The sequence below is a fragment of the Nuphar pumila genome, chromosome 15 (assembly GCF_984573655.1).
Source record: "Nuphar pumila chromosome 15, dmNupPumi1.hap1.1, whole genome shotgun sequence".
Classification (NCBI taxonomy): Eukaryota; Viridiplantae; Streptophyta; class Magnoliopsida; order Nymphaeales; family Nymphaeaceae; genus Nuphar; species Nuphar pumila.
The window spans coordinates 36,718,325-36,734,040 of NC_143263.1; the positions used below are offsets into that span (position 1 = coordinate 36,718,325).

The 15,716-nt window shown below is 39.9% G+C and overlaps 1 protein-coding gene across 1 annotated transcript in view; it reads right to left on the bottom strand.

Moving 5' to 3' along the window:
• Nucleotides 1-1,078: 1,078 nt before the first annotated feature.
• Nucleotides 1,079-15,716, bottom strand: part of UVR3 (DNA photolyase family protein) — a 131,555-nt gene continuing 116,917 nt past the window's right edge. Inside the window, exon 14 of the mRNA XM_089988993.1 lies at nt 1,079-1,271. Coding sequence (XP_089845119.1) covers nt 1,261-1,271 — 11 coding nt within the window. The 3' untranslated portion in view covers nt 1,079-1,260. The remainder of the gene's footprint in view (nt 1,272-15,716) is intronic.

Consider the following 15,716-nt stretch of genomic DNA (forward strand, 5'->3'; position numbering starts at 1 on the left):
GAACATGCCCAATGTTGTTGCATGTAGATGGCAAAAGTGGTTATTGGTTATGACATGCACTAATTATCATGCTTATATCTTATGCATGAAAACTCATGAAATTTATAATATGCATGAATATGATCATGTGCTTATTTGAGAGTTTATACATATGATGGATCATGAAAAATGCATGTTGCAAGCATTTGTTCATATGCATATACAATTTATTTTATATGTGCATTCTTGCTGTGTGAGAATGATGTACATTGTGGACATGTTTGAATAATTGTGTGTTTGCATGTTCAGTGAGGATTTTGCATAAGATGCATTGGTAGTTAGATGTGAACCACTGTAGGCCATATGGGCTAGGAGCATGTGTTGCTCCAAGATTAGTGCTTATGCATTGCAAAATTCATTCTTAAAATTATTGGCTTTCTAAATTAATTGCCCTATTAAATTATAGTGAGCCAGATCTCGTGTTGTATCGTGCATGTTGATTTGCAAAATGATCCACATTGCGAGAATCTTGGATGATGATTTTTAAAAAAAATGCAATGATACTAAAACTTTGTGTGCATTTGTGCCCCTGAGCCCGATATGGTGATTCACCTCCCAACCACAGTTTTAGAGAGTTTTCAGCCACTTTGCCTAAAAGTGGTATTGTAGACACAACTGTTATTATTGGTATATTAAGAAAGTGACATCAGTTGATATTGATTTATCTGGTGTCCCGACATTAGATGTTGATTTCTAATTTTTCAATGGATGGTGTTGATTTCTAATATCGATCGAGGAACAAGTGTGAAACCCAGTAATAAAATACAAATTATGTGTTAAGTTACAACTAAGAACCTATCTTAGACTTGTGTCTGTTTTGAGTATCTATGAGTTTAATGAAAAGTGAAACTAAACTTGCATGCATTTAATAGGGGTATACATGTAAAAGAGAACTTTGATAATAACTTAATAATTTGTTCATGCATGTGCATTGTGTAATGCTCCAAATATTTAACTCAAAAATTTTGAAACAATTTTTTTTTAAATCATAGCAGATTATTTGATTAATCCCTTGATTAAATAATTGAGCGAGTTATAGGTGATAACACAACTTCCATATCATTAGGCTAAATGAGTAAAATTTTGTCTTGCGATATTACATGTCATATAAATTTATAAATAACAAAAATAATAAATGTAGTCAGAGTTCCATAGGACATCAATAGAAGATATGGTCTCATGGCACAACTTGCAGTGATGCTCATAATTGCTCTGCAATTTTTATTTGCTACCTGAAAAGTAATAATTTAGAGGGGTCATACTACTCTTAGTCTGAGTAAGAAACACAATATAAATATGAGTGTACTAAGTGTCATGTGTACAAGTATATGTGCAACACATTCAAATACCGATGTACAAAATACCAAAACTCATACAAGTTCTATGATATTCACCCCAATGCAAGCAGTTTAACATTTGATACATACAGAACAACATTACTGAAACTACGCATCTCATAAATGAACCATAATATATTATAATAAATGCAATATTAAACAATGTACGTACTTAAAGACATAAAAAGTAAACTAACTTTATGTTTCTCTTGTTAACTTACCCTGTGGGTATGCATAGACATTCGACATCGTAGCAGACCGAGACCATACAGGGGGTTTGTTATACTTTTCATTGAATACCCTATGTGACTAGTCGTACGGATACCCAAAGGGGACGATCCACGATCGAGAGAGTACTCTCCAATGGTAAAATCTAGAAATATGATACATCTTGAAACTTCTGCAAAAAACTTAGATCTACCACCTTGAACATATTGGTAGTCCTGACCCCCTAAATCTGAGGACTGGGGACCGGGTGAGATGCCTCACTCTCACAAAAACATAAATGTCCCACGGAGTTTGTACCATTTGCCCTCTTCATGGTAGAAGATGGGTCTGACAACATACACTGTCTTTCAGGTGTACCCATAACCCTAGGAAACCGATAATATATAGTCTTTTAGGTATACCCAGAATCCCATAATTTAGGTTATATGTGCATATATTAAATTTTGTTTATTTCTTTATGTGAGTCATTGCACCATAAGGGATTTTCGAAACCCCAAACCCATACTCGAGGTGATCTAAGTGTTTACACATTACAAAGCTAGTACACAATAGGCACCAACAATTTTTCTCAAAATTACAGGCTCAAATCTGAGCGGAGTACTTGTATTTGCATTATTTTAAATTTTATTTCTGAATTAGGGTATATGTATTATGCCTCACTGATCATGCAACCACATGCTCTATTTTGGGTGAAGCACAACCAGACATACACATCAAACGTAGCATCAACCATAGCATATCCCAAGTACAAGATTTTATAAGTGCTTATATGGCACTACAAGGGTTCTGCAGAACCACAAGTTTAATTTTAAGCTTTTGCATAATCCATGACCCTATAATGTTCATAACTATACAATTATCAAGATCATGCATTTAACAATAAGCGGTCCATGTACTGTCATGACATTCATAAGCAAATCATATATTCAATTTACATATGAAACAATTTGCATCATAGATATCTCATTCTTTGTGAAAGCTCAGTAATAACATAACATTATTTGCATGTGCATATGATAAAAATTGCATTTTTGCGAAACACACACATGTACACTCATTTTAATAACATAATGGCAAGAATCATGAAATAATCATTCTTTTACCATTTTACCAGGTTTTCAAATATACGACCACCCTATTAAGTGCACAGACACAAATGTAATGAATTTTGCATTTTACGAAACTATGCTCATGTATGTTCATTTTACTGACAAGATACAAGATGACAGAACATAAAATAGCTAATCTTATATCATTTTAATGGGTTTTCGAATAGAAACATCGTTCTGATTGAGTGTACCACAATATCATTAAGGATCGAGACACACAACGCAATAGTACAAAGCGACGAACATCAATTAATTTAATAACAACCTTACCACATATATCTAATGTATATATATACATACATATATATAGGTTGGTTGGGTTGTGGCGGACCACTGTTAGTCATACTATGAATGCCATTACCACTTGAACTAAAATCATTTTCAGTATATATATATATATATATATATATATATATATTCAAAACATTTTCTTAAGCCTTATCAACCCACATGATAGCAAGATAACATTTAATTTACAAGAATACTATTGTGTGCACTTCGATATGCATACACGCCTAGTATTAATTTATTTTTGAAAGGCAAGTTGAGTTTAGACAGACGCCTACCAGTTATACAATTACACCATTGTGATTGGAACTTGCAATGTCCCAACACAAGGTGACGTGCACTAATTGTTCCTGCCAAGTAAGCGAAGCCTATGTTGGGTGCAGCTGTTGCTGCCCCTATTTGTCACAGTAGAACATGTTTGTTGTGACCAACAAGGCACGATAGTAGGCTGCGAGCCAATGTTGGCAGCCGGCTGGGTGTTGAAAGGTCCAGTCGGTCTGCAATATATATATATATATATATATATATATATATATATATATATATATATATATATATATATATATATATATATATATATATATATATATATATATATATATATATATATTGAAAGGCAAGCTGGGGTTAGGCATACCCCTACCAGTTATACAACTATACCATTGGGTTTTGAATCAACAACGTCCCAACACAAAGTGACGTGCGCTAGCTGCTTCTACAACAACCATGTTTGGCATGGCCAACCACTATGGTTGTGCTCAACAAGGTGTCATCCTGTTGTGCAGCAAGGGAGAGGCAACCAGTTGGTGGTCTGCAGACTCCAGTTGGTTTACATCCAGTGTATCTATATTATTATTATATATATTTTTTAAATTTCAAAAATGGCACAAGCCTAGCATGCTCGACGAGCATGCTGAGCCATGCATCTCTCAGCCAGCAGCCAATGGCTTTCTGCCATGAGTAGCGGCAACACCCAACAGGGTGCAGTGCGCTCTGTGACAAAATATGGAATTCAGATCTGGGAAAACTGACCTTATCTCTATTGGAACGATCTGACTATTCAGGTATGGTCTCACAACCAGTGAACAAAATCAAATAGGTTGTATATATAAATTTTTTACAGAACCTAACTACGAAAGAATAATAGTAAATTCATGCGTGATATAATGGCCGTATAGGCTGCCTTTAATCTGATTCCAATTCATGACAAAAAAATCACACATATCTAACATCACTCAAATTTTGGATTTTAATTGCAAGGAAAAATGAAACAAGCTATTGCATGCTTATTTATAGTTTAATCCATGGAACTAAGTATAAATATGCCCCAATATGATAAACCAATTTTTCGTTCTTTATTTGTTTCTTCTCAACATAATAGAAAATCAAATGAGCGTATTATGACCAAATCATGCAAGGTATGAATGAGTGTTTATGTTGTAACATCATGTATTCTCATACTTAGTTGAATTTGAGTTTCTCAAAAAATTTGCTAAGTATAGAAGAAAAATCAAGTAAACCTCAATAATAAGCCAATGTTCTTTAAGTCTGGAATCAACCCAGGTCTCATCAACAAGGTCTAAACGAGCCAATTAAAAGGTGCAAAAAGTTTTATTTTTGACCTTTAAATTCAAGCAAATTTTGAGCAAAATTTAGGTTAAATTCAGTCGAATTTTGGAAGTGAAATTCAGAGTATATGTCATTGGATGTGTCTCGGAATCTCGAGTCCAACAATATTTTACTTTTTCCAATCCAAGCTATGGTTGGCTTAAAAATCATTTTTTCCCAAAAAGAGACTGCCTCGATGGACCGAGGCCGAATTTAGATCAGATTGCATCCAATGTTTTTAACCCAAATTAACATGGATCTAGACTTTGTCTAAGACCCATATTAATTAGGATTTGATCCAGCCCAGGATCCAATTAGAATTTTGATATGGATTTAGATCTTGAATCTAGATCCAGATCCAAACCCATACCTAACAATAATATAGCTTTAAATTTATTTTTATATTCAAATTAAAGTTAAAAAGGCTCTAGAGGGATAAGATACCCTCTGGAAGCTTCTAGATACTTATTTAGTAATAAATAATTCATAAATAATTAAATTATTATTTAATGAGTATTAATTCTGAATTTCAAAACTTATTGTATGGGTAATCTTGAGAAGAATCTACACTAACCATGAAATGAGGAGAGAAAAAGGTAAGTAAAAGGGTAAACAAGAGTAATTTGTAAAAGAATCAAAGTAATAAATGGGGTTTGAAAAAGTTAACAAAAAGGAGGTTTAGGAAAAATAAAAAAGTGGGATTTGGAGATAGAGTGGGACTCTATTTCCATCCCACCATATGGGGAAACCCTAGAGGGGCGTCACCTCTAGGAGCTTCCTCAATAAAAAAAAGTTGTGAACTACAGAAATAGAAGAAAAGAAGAAAAAGATGAGAGAAAAAGAGAGACAGAGAGACGTGTGAAGAAGAAGAAGAAAGAAGTCGTCTTCTCCTACATATAGTCGAAGCACATGGGGTTCTTTTCAAATCTCAAAAAAATGTATGGGCCCTTCTCTCTTCTCAAATGAGAAAAGAAGATGCAAATCAGATTCTATGAAGTATGTTAGTAGAAATATAAAGAAAAACCTGATTCATTCTCCTTCAATAGTGTTAGGTATATATATCCTATTATTGATTCATCTTTTATGAAAGTAAAAACTAGAAAAAAAAAGAAAATAGATGTATGAGTTTATATATGCAGATCCGTCCACTTTTATAAGTAGACAGGTTTGCACAGATCAAGCAGATGTAGTCTGGGCCGATCTGGACTGGTCTGACACACACACATGGGACAAGTTTGGAGTAGACTGGCCATGACTGCCATACATAGATCTGGCCCAGATCTGCTATAGGGTGAGGTTAAAAAAAAAACTGAATATATATACATGTACAATTCAGTTGTCCCTTATGCAGATCAGTCTACTTTTATAAGTAGACAGAGATTGCACAGGTCACTTATAGTTTTTTATTTGTACACAATATGATTCCTAAATCAGTTAGATTAGAATCATAATTCATCAAGTAAGCATCAAATTTGGTTATTGGAAGTAGTTCTGAAATAGATTTGTTAGAATAACACACTCGTTGTTATAGGCCTGCTTTGTGTAAGAATGTATATGAAGCACTGGTTTTAATATGGAATCTATTATGGTTTGGGTAAACTGGCAATATATATATATATATATATATATATATATATATATATATATATATATATATATATATATATGTGTGTGTGTGTGTGTGTGTGTGTGTGTGTGTGTGTGTGTGTTTCATTTTGTGTATTAGAAATTTTAATTGAGTCTGATTCCCTACAATATTCATGATTGTATGCATCTGAAAAAAATCATATGTTATGTTTTTACAAGGCCTAGTCGAACCCTGGGTTTGACCCAGCCAAACCAGTGTCAACTGGGGACTGTTTGGCAGCCTATCAAGCCTAGCCAAACTGGGTTTGGCTGGCAAGTGGGCTGAAACCCTATCAAAAAAATGTGTTACATTTTTGGGCAAATAGTTGCTCTGTCAAACCTAGTCAAACTGGGTTTGGCTAGGCAGATACAGAGGCCTGCCAGGCCAGGCCAACCAACCTGAGTAGGTTGGGCCGAGCCATTTTCCAATATATATATATATATATATATATATATATATATATATATATATATATATATATATATATTGGGGTGCCTGTTAATGTATTCATATTTATGCATGTTAAAGTTCACATGTTGATTTTCGCAGGTTAAGGTATTCAAATTTCCCTTGTTATATGTTTAGCTTTTTTATGGGATAAATACTCATCATGTGCATAATTAAGCATGTATAAGATTATGCTTTAATGTGTTATCATTATCTAGATTTACACATGTTACACATGCTTATGTTATAAAAGTTCAGATTTGCATCTATGAGAGGCTCATGTTATTTCCAAATTAATATATGTTAAAAAGTTTAATCTCATGCAAGTAAATGTGTAGACGTTGACATACACTATAAGCAGTTTTGCATGAACATACATGTGTAAATTTTTACATGACCTTTACTGAGCTGTTATGCATATGTCATGAGAACATTGGAATGTGCTACTATACCTACCAATGTTTTCCTGTGTGCGGGTAGCAATGGTAGGGCCTCAGTAGGTACGAGTGTCGTACCCCGAGCTTGCCAAAAAAGCAAGGGCATGTCGGTTATGCATGCGTTTGACATTTAAAGTGATGTCTACATACATATGCATGAAATAAAAATGTATACCTTTGAATTTAGATTTTTGTTATGACACTTACCTTGTTCCCTTGCGACTTACAGTGTACAGTTGCACTTAGAGTCTGTTTTGCTTTTGTTGAGTCTGATGTAAGCTGCCCGGTTCAGGTGAATTAATACCCCGAAGGGGCAGCCCGTATACTTGAACTGTAATAGCCTGCGGGCAAAATTGTGAATGAATCAAATGCGTTGAGCTTTCTTTTGTTCACCCTCGTTGTGATTGCTTCTTGTGATTGCAACTTCTCTCCCTCTATTCTCTCTTGCTCTCTTGCACTCTAATCATAAGCTTCCGCGACCGGCAAGCGAGCTGACGAGTAGGCTTGCGGCGGTAAGGAAGGACCGTCGCGCCGCGCTGGCCCATTGAAGGAAATAGGCCTGTGACAAGTGGTACCAGAGCCCGTTCTCGTGCTGGGGAAGGGACTCCGGAGTCGGTGTCGACAGACACGCCGACAGGCTGCGATTTGTGAGCAAGACATCGTGGCGCCTTATCAACACTTGCGCAACACCAGAGGCAAGGCAGTTGCCGAAGCTGAGGAGATGGGTTCACCTCAGGGCCAAGAAGAGTTGGCTGCAACTGTTAATAAGCTGGTGGAAGATGTGACTTCGCATGATGAAGCGATTTCACGTGCATGTGATTCATTCAATGGATTGAATGATGTGGTGGCGAGCCTGCAAGAGCAGGTGAACTTACTAATGGGGCAGGTCACTTCGTTGACGACTACAGTGGCCGATCTTGAGTTGAGAAACCGTACGTTACAGCGGACGGTGACCCTGAATGGCGGAAATGGTGAGAGATCGTCAAGAATTGATGTACCTAGACCCGCAAAATTCAATGGTTCTCGCAACAGCAAGGCCATTGAGAACTTCTTGTTCCAAGTAGAAGACTACTTGGATATCCAAAATGTGACCCTTGAAGATCTGAGGATCAAGGCTGCAGCGGCCTTACTTGATGGTGATGCTATCGCTTGGTGGAGGCGGAAGCGCAATGACATGGAGAGGGGTCAATGTGTGATAGACACCTTTGACGACTTCAAAGTAGAGTTGCGCAACTACTTCATGCCAAGAAATGCGCAGAGACAGGCTTACCGGATGGTTCGTGAACTCAAACATACTGGTTCGTTGCAAGACTATGTCCGAACGTTCCAGAAGCTTATGCTGGAGATACCTAACATGCCAGAAGACGACATGCTCAACTGGTTCATTGTGGGACTTCAACCATGGGCACAGTCCGAAGTGGAAAGGAGCAACCCCCGTATTTTGGAAGATGCATATGTGGCGGCGGAGCGCTTAGTTGATACTCAGCGCAAACCTTTCACCCCATCAACCAAAGTTGGGAAGAAGCCTGACCACGGAGGCAAGAAGGATGAGCAGCGCAACGATAAAGGTGAGGCGTCGACACGCCATCAACCCGAAAAGAAACAGAACTACACAAAACATAACAACAGCAACAAGGGTGCGGTTGTGACATGTTGGTTCTGTGGTGATAGACATATCGCCCGGCAATGCCCAAAGCGCCTTGTAAAGGACGACGGGCAAGCCAATGCTGCACAGGAAGAATGCAGCGATACTGAAGGCAGTGACGCTGAGACCATGCAACCGAGGATGGGCGCTATGCGATCGATTAACGCAGCTAGAAGTTGCGCAGCTAAGAACATGCAGGTCAGTAAGGAACTTATGTACGTAGAAGTTATCATGAATGGAAAGTCTACTTCGGCAATGGTAGACTCCGGGGCCACACACAACTTTGTCTCGCGGGAAGAGGCAGAGCGGTTGGGCTTGAAAACTGGGCCAAAGCAGAGGACTATCAAAACAGTAAACTCTGAGGCCAAGCCCATTCTTGGTGAAGCAAGAGATGTGGCTACTCAAGTGGGGAGTTGGGTCGGCAAAGCCAACTTCTCTGTGGTGCCCCTGGACGATTTCAAGGTGATTCTGGGTATGGAGTTTCTGCGAAGCCAGAATGTGATGATGCTGCCAAAGTTTAACACGTTGACGATCATGGGATCGGACCTGTCCCACACAGTGCAGTGCCTTACGCAGAAAGGCAAGTCTTCAGTGTTATCAGCAATGCAACTGAAGAAGGGTGTCAAGCATGGGGAGCAGACATTCCTAGTTGCAGTGCGTGCAGATGAAGGGAAGGTAGAAGCAGCAGTGCCGCCGACCCTAGCCCCTCTATTGGAGGAGTTTCGGGGGGTGATGCCTCCGGAATTGCCAAAGCGTCTTCCGCCAAGACGCGAGGTCGACCACAAGATTGAGTTGACCCCGGGAGCAAAGCCTCCCGCAATGGTTCCATACCGTATGGGGCCAGCAGAGTTGAAGGAGCTGCGCAGGCAGCTAGACGAGATGTTGGACGCAGGCATTGTTCGTCCATCAAAAGCCCCATTTGGTGCCCCGGTCCTTTTTCAGATGAAACATGATGGCTCTAAACGGTTATGTGTGGATTACCGGGCCTTGAACAAGGTCACGGTGAAGAACAAGTACCCATTGCCATTGATAGCAGACTTGTTCGATCAGCTAGGCAGTGCCCGTATCTTTTCCAAGCTAGATCTGCGATCGGGTTATTGGCAGGTGAGGATTGCCGAAGGTGATGAGCCGAAAACAACTTGTGTCACCCGCTATGGTGCTTACGAATTTCTAGTAATGCCATTCGGGTTGACAAATGCTCCAGCCACATTCACGACTTTAATGAACCAGATTTTCTACCCTTACTTAGACAAGTTTGTGGTAGTCTATCTGGATGATATCGTGATCTACAGCAGTAACATGGAGGAACATGTCGGGCACTTGCGAACAGTGTTTCAGGTGCTGAAGGAGAATGACCTCTGTGTTAAACGAGAGAAGTGTCTCTTCGGGCAGGAGGAGATCAGCTTCCTTGGCCACGTTGTGGGGCGTGGTGTGCTGCGTATGGATGGGCAGAAGATAAGGGCCATCCAGGAATGGGTTCCGCCAAGCAAAGTGCCAGAATTGCGGTCATTCCTCGGCTTGGCAAATTATTATCGGCGTTTCATCGAAGGTTATTCCCTCATTGCTGCGCCCCTCATAGATTTGTTGAAGAAAAATCGGGTATGGCTCTGGACAGGAGCGTGCCAAGATGCCTTCGAGGGCTTGAAGAAAGCCTTAGTGAGAGAGCCAGTGCTGCGACTGCCTGATCATTCGAGACCCTTCGAAGTCCACACTGATGCCTCAGACTTTGCCATTGGCGGAGTTATTATGCAAGACGGGCATCCGATTGCATATGAGAGTCGTAAGCTGAAGGATGCAGAGAGGCGGTACACAGTGCACGAACGTGAGATGACCGCCATTGTGTATTGCCTCAGGACCTGGCGGCACTACCTTTTGGGTGCCGAGTTCGTCGTCAAGACGGACAATGTGGCCACGAGCTATTTTCAGACGCAAAAGAAGCTGACGCCCAAGCAAGCTCGATGGCAGATGTTTTTGGCGGAGTTCGACTTTGCCTTGGAGTACAAGGTTGGGAAGACCAATGTTGTGGCGGATGCCCTGAGCCGTAGGGCTGAATTGGCAGCTGTGCGTGCGGAGTCTTCTGAAGTGCATTTGGAGGGTGCATTGTTGAGCCGCATCCGCGAGGGTACGCAGCAAGATCCGACCGCACAACACCTTGTTTCTCTGGCGCAGGCAGGGAAGACTCGGCGATTTTGGCTACAAGACGGCCTCCTCGTAACAAAAGGGGGGCGCATCTTTGTACCACGGTGGGGAAGCCTCCGCCGAGAGCTACTCAAGGAGTGCCATGATACACTATGGGCCGGCCATCCTGGTCAGGAGCGGACCTTAGCACTCCTTGAGCGCGGCTACTATTGGCCGCAGATGAGAGACGATGTTGAGGGGTATGTGCGGACATGCCTCATCTGCCAGCAAGATAAGGGGACAAACCAGAAGGCTGCCGGTCTCCTTGAGCCTCTACCAATTCCAGAACGTCCTTGGGATAGCATCTCCATGGACTTTATTGTTAGTCTGCCAAAGGTAGAGGGCCTCAGTTCTATTTTGGTCGTGGTGGATCGTTTCTCAAAGTATGCCACCTTCATTTCAGCTTCTAAGGAGTGCCCTGCAGAGAAGACTGCAGAGTTGTTCGTAAAGCATGTGGTGAAGCACTGGGGCATACCAAAGAGCATTGTGAGTGATCGTGATGCTCGCTTCACGGGCAAGTTCTGGCGTGAAGTATTTCGGCTACTTGGCTCTGAGTTGCTGTTCTCAACTAGCTTTCATCCGCAGACTGATGGGCAGACAGAGCGTATCAACGGGATCCTGGAGCAGTATCTCAGGCACTTTGTTAGTGCCAATCAGAAAAATTGGGTGAAGCTCCTTGATGTGGCACAGTTTTGCTATAATCTGCAGAAGAGCGAGTCTTCAGGCCACAGCCCGTTCGAGATAGCCACGGGGCAGCAGCCACTGACCCCGCACACGCTTGCCGCACAGGAAAAGGGAAGGCCATCCTTTGCCTATCAGTTTGTTCGCGACTGGCACGAGCAGAATGAGTTGGCGAAGGCATTCCTACACAAAGCGGCAAAGAGAATGAAGAAGTGGGCGGACAAACACCGTCGGCCCGCAGGGTTCCAAGTTGGGGACCAAGTGTTGGTGAAGTTATATCCTGGTCGCACAGGCATCTTCCGCGGGCGGCACCGCGGACTACTCAGAAAGTATGAGGGACCCTTCACCATCACAAAGAAGGTGGGTAAGATAGCCTATAAGCTGGAGTTGCCCCCAGACTTCAAGGTGCACCCCGTGTTTCACGTGTGCAACCTCAAGCAGTTCCATCCAGATGATGGATACCCGGAACGCAATGTGCCGCAACGCGCTCCCATCATGCAGAGGGCCCCGGCAGCACAACGGGCCGAGAAGCACCTCAGTCAGATCCTTCGCCACAAGGTCAACTACTTGGGGCAAGCGAAGAAATACTTGGTGCAGTGGGAGGAAACAACGGAACCAACGTGGGAGCCTGCATTTCGAATGAACAGCCGCTACCCGGCTGAAGTCAGGGCTTACCACGGAACAGATGGCGCCGAGGACGGCGCATGATTTGAAGGGGGGAGCATGTTCCCTTGCGACTTACAGTGTACAGTTGCGCTTAGAGTCTGTTTTGCTTTTGTTGAGTCTGATGTAAGCTGCCCGGTTCAGGTGAATTAATACCCCGAAGGGGCAGCCCGTATACTTGAACTGTAATAGCCTGCGGGCAAAATTGTGAATGAATCAAATGCGTTGAGCTTTCTTTTGTTCACCCTCGTTGTGATTGCTTCTTGTGATTGCAACTTCTCTCCCTCTATTCTCTCTTGCTCTCTTGCACTCTGATCATAAGCTTCCGCGACCGGCAAGCGAGCTGACGAGTAGGCTTGCGGCGGTAAGGAAGGACCGTCGCGCCGCGCTGGCCCATTGAAGGAAATAGGCCCGTGACATACCTAATCACATGGATAATTGCATAATGATCATGAGAAGAATCACGAAAATGAAAGTTGTATTTTGTATCATGTGATCATATACCTAAGAGATTGGTTATTCATATATAATCTTGTTTAATATAAGTGAATGTGCATTTAAGTGCATATTGAATTATTTCATAAGTGGCATATTCATTATGATTTTTGCCTTGAATGCATCGATGGTCAAAATGGATCACCGCAGACCGTGTGGGCCTTGAGCATGTGTTGCTCCATATTTAGTCTATGCATTGCAAAAATCAACTTAGTGTTTTTAAACAAATTGCATTATTTCATGTGATAACAGATTGTAGTCCCGTGATGAGTTTTGCATGTTGAATTCTGAAACGAAGGTTTGACTTTTGCATGTTAAATTGAAAAATAAAGAATTGAAATAAATCATTATTTTAAATAAAAAGATAAACAAGAAAACATGTAATTAATGTTTTCCTAGATGTCCCTTCTTTAGTGTGGGAATCCTAGGCTATAGTTTTAGGGAACTGTGAGGATACTAAAACTCTGTGTGTGTTTGTGACCCTGAACCCAACTAAGTGGTTCACCTCTCGGCCACAATTTTAGGAAGATTCTGCCACTTTGCCTGGGGGTGGCGTGTAGACATAATTGTTGTTATTGGTATACCAAGAAAGTGACATTAGTGGATACTGGTTTTCTTAATGTTCTGATATTAGATGCTCAATTCTAATGTTTCGATGAATGGTGTTGAATCCTGAAGTTGGTCGAGGGCCAAGTAAGAAACCCAGTATTGAAATACCAATTTGTGTGTTAAGCTACAACTAGGGACCAACTTGAACTTGGGGATTGTTTACCCATTTTGAGTGTCTGCAGGTTATGGTAATAAAAAGAGAAACAAAAATGTGTGCATTAAATAGGGGTATGCATACAAAAAGAAAACTCTGATAATAACTTAATAAGTTATTCATGGATGTGCATTGAATCCATGCATTTTACTGTTCTGCATTAGATCATGCAACTTTATTACTTTCTGAAATGTGATATTCCTGGTTACATAATTCTTATTCTTAAAGTGCATAAATGATCAATTGAAGCATGAGATAGTGGTTATATTTCCTCTAACATACTGCATGAATCTCATTTATGTTCTCATTTTTTATTTGAATTGAGAGCGATATTCGTATGTAGAATCTTGCATTCTGACACTCTACTTCTTGTGTTTTTCACGGTTTCTAAGACTCAGTGATGGGACTTGCTACAACATGGAGCTACGAGAACTACATGATTGCTAAACAATGTTCAGTTTGGACAAAGGAACTCTACCTTAGAGATTTGTTCTTATTATTAGTATTATTATCATTATTTATGTTTATGTCTCTAGACATTTCATATTTTATTGAAAAAAATTGGATTGCTTTCAGTAATGGTAAGGTAAGATCCCTTGTGGTTGTAGATGTGGTTACGACTGTAAGGCTCTAGGTCTCTAGAATATTTTCGTAATTGTTTTAAAAAACATAATAAATTACCACTTTTTAATGGGTCAGAGTTGGGGTCGTTACGTATGTAATCCAAACGTCATGAACACTACATAAAATTGGAATCATATATGCATCTTTTTTTTTTAATCTAATATAATGAATGAATCTTGTAGGATGCATGAACATAATTTTTTTCTATCTCAAACTGAAATATCCTAGATCTACATAATATTGTACACATAAGAAATATACTTTCTTATCTTCAAAAATCTAACTTAAACAAGCATTCATGATTTATAGTTCTTATACAAGGGTCAATGACCATACGTCAACCATGGCTAAGACCCATGGTTGAATATGTGTATTTTCATACATATATTCAAACAATATACAACATACTTATGCTAAAGGGCATCAAACACATGCATAAGGATATAATGCCCCTTACCTTTGTTCAATAAATCAAAACTCAAAGTGAGACTGATAAAGTTGGTTTTGAGATATCGTCTGGCCCAGTGTTTTCTTCCACTCCAACTGGTGGTTTTCGGTAGTGTAAAATTTTCCTCCTCTTTCTACATGGCTATCAATGGAGCCTCTCCAAAGTGTGGGGAAAATGATGGAGGAGATGGAGATAGGAAGAAAGAGGGAGAGAGAAAAATTGAGGGGAAATGCGAGAAGAGAGATTGAGACCCAACAAAAAATCGTGTATCTTGTTTTTATGGCAACTTCTAAACTTCTCCCATCTTATTTCGTTTGGTTCATTGCCAAAATACTCATTCTTTGAAACTGTCCTTCCTCTTTCTCCATTCACACCTCTTTTGTTCTTTCCTAATCTATTATTTATTTTCCATTCTTACCTTTTTTCCCGCTAAGGCAATCAAGAAAATAGTGAATGTGAAAGAAGGGATAGATAGTTTTCTAATTTAAACTTTCAACCTTCACATTCTTCTTAATTCTATATTAAAGCCTATAGGGGAAAACATGTGCTACATGAAGAAATTTCTTCATGTTTTTTAAAACCAAGATTTTGAATTCCAAAACCCTAATTGTGTTTCTTAATTTGGACTTCTCGATTAGTCTTTATCTTTCTTAAAGAAAACCGTATAGTCTTAAAATTTAATCAAGATTTTGTTTCTTTATAGTATACCACAATAAAAACCGTGTGTGTGGTGGGATTTAAACTCAAGTCATTTCATAAAGAGGCAAGGAACCTCTTCACAACACTATTGTTTTTTTCGTTGCAATTAGAGTCTTTATTAATTTATTTATATACATATGGAAGTTATAGTCTTTTTGTTAAAAAAGAAAATGTAACACCTTACCAAAACCATATATGTGGTGGGATTTGAACTCACATCATCTCCCAAAGAGGCAATGAACATCTCCACAACACCACTTCACTTTTCGTTGTAATTATGTCTACATTAATTTATTTATATGCATATAACTTTTCTGATGAATCTTGGATTTTTTTTTTGGGGTTGGATCGCCTAATACTTTGGATTTCCTAAAACTCCCTAACTGGATTTCAGATCTTG